At 39.5% G+C, this 1,272-nt stretch overlaps 1 protein-coding gene across 1 annotated transcript; it reads right to left on the bottom strand.

Moving 5' to 3' along the window:
- Positions 1–852: 852 nt before the first annotated feature.
- Positions 853–1,272, bottom strand: LOC149206502 (uncharacterized). Its single transcript, XM_089397711.1, has one exon. It carries the CDS (start codon positions 1,270–1,272, stop codon positions 853–855), a length of 420 nt encoding a protein of 139 aa, XP_089253837.1.

Genomic DNA, 1,272 nt, shown 5'->3' with positions numbered 1-1,272 from the left:
ATCCCTAAAACCCTTAACCCTGCCAACAACCCCTTAACCCCGCCAACATCCCAAAACAAAAAACACTCAACCCCGCCAAAACCTTAACTCCTGACATGCAAATATTCCTGACTTGCAAAAATTCCTGACTTGCAAAGGCACCTAAGTAATACAGTTGCCACCTCCAATAGTCTAACCTTCCAACTAGTCCATCCCGATTAGTATGTCATAAGAACCCAAAGGTAATATATTAAGATCAACATAAATAGGCTACCCAGAAATGGTTGTGGGACAACGTTTTGTCTTGGCATTAACTTTCCTCTTTGTGCCAGTGGCTAGTTGTACTAGCCAAGGTTTTGAAAATTCCCTACTTACTAACTGACATTTTTCAACCACTTTAGGACTAACATAGCTTAAGCTATCACCTGGATCAAATAAAACAGAGACAGGTTGCTTAGCAATCATAGCTTCACATTTGATCATTGTGGGTTGGAATTCGGCTTGACAATCATCGAAGGCAGCATTAATTCTAGGTATGCTCCTCACCACTTCGCCAACTGTGGATGCTTCTTGCATGTTTGATAACTGTTATGTTCTAGCTATTTGTGGACAATTTTTGTAATAATGGGGTTCTCCGCAACCCCAACATTGTAATGGCAGTTTTGATTGCTTATTGTTGGCAAATTTTGTGACCCCTTCAGCTAGACTATTATGAGAATATGCAGTTCTGGGTGGATTTCTGGCTGGGAACCTACTGAATGCCTTTTGTTTCACATTCCTATGATTAACAAATTTCGAGTGTCTTCTTGGGATCGGGCTTCTACCCTTCTTACTTGATCCTCCTTTTGGCCCTTCATTCCTTTGTTTCATTTGCTAATAGCAAATGCGAGCCTTCCTGATAGCATCATCCATTGTCTTAGGGTAGTTAAATTCCAGTTTCTCCTTCATAAATTTTGGTAAGCTGCTAATAAAACGCTGAACTTTGGCCTTTTCTTCTTGCATATAAGGTACATAGCGGAGTAATGATGTGAATCTGGTCATGTATTCATCCATGGTTAAGGTTCCCAACCTTAGCTCGTGAAATTCTTTCGCTTTCTCGTCATAATAGCGTTCAGTTAGATATTTATCCTTGAAATGTTTTTGAAATTTGTTCCATGTGACCTGTTCTTCATCAATTTTCCTTACTGTCTTGATTTCTTCCCACCAGAGAGTCGCTTTTCCCCTCAGCTGATAAATTGCTAATTGTGCCTTCAGTTTATTAGTATACTCATAAATATGGAAATATTTGCCCAT

This window comes from Pinus tabuliformis, chromosome 1_2 (assembly GCF_031772625.1).
Source record: "Pinus tabuliformis cultivar Carrire ecotype Pingquan chromosome 1_2, CPIR1, whole genome shotgun sequence".
Lineage (NCBI taxonomy): Eukaryota > Viridiplantae > Streptophyta > Pinopsida > Pinales > Pinaceae > Pinus > Pinus tabuliformis.
This window is presented reverse-complemented; position numbering and strand designations above follow the sequence as displayed.

Bases quoted from the DNA above. Each gene is read 5' to 3' on its own strand.
- LOC149206502 (XM_089397711.1), bottom strand. From the start codon at position 1,272: ATGGGCAAATATTTCCATATTTATGAGTATACTAATAAACTGAAGGCA.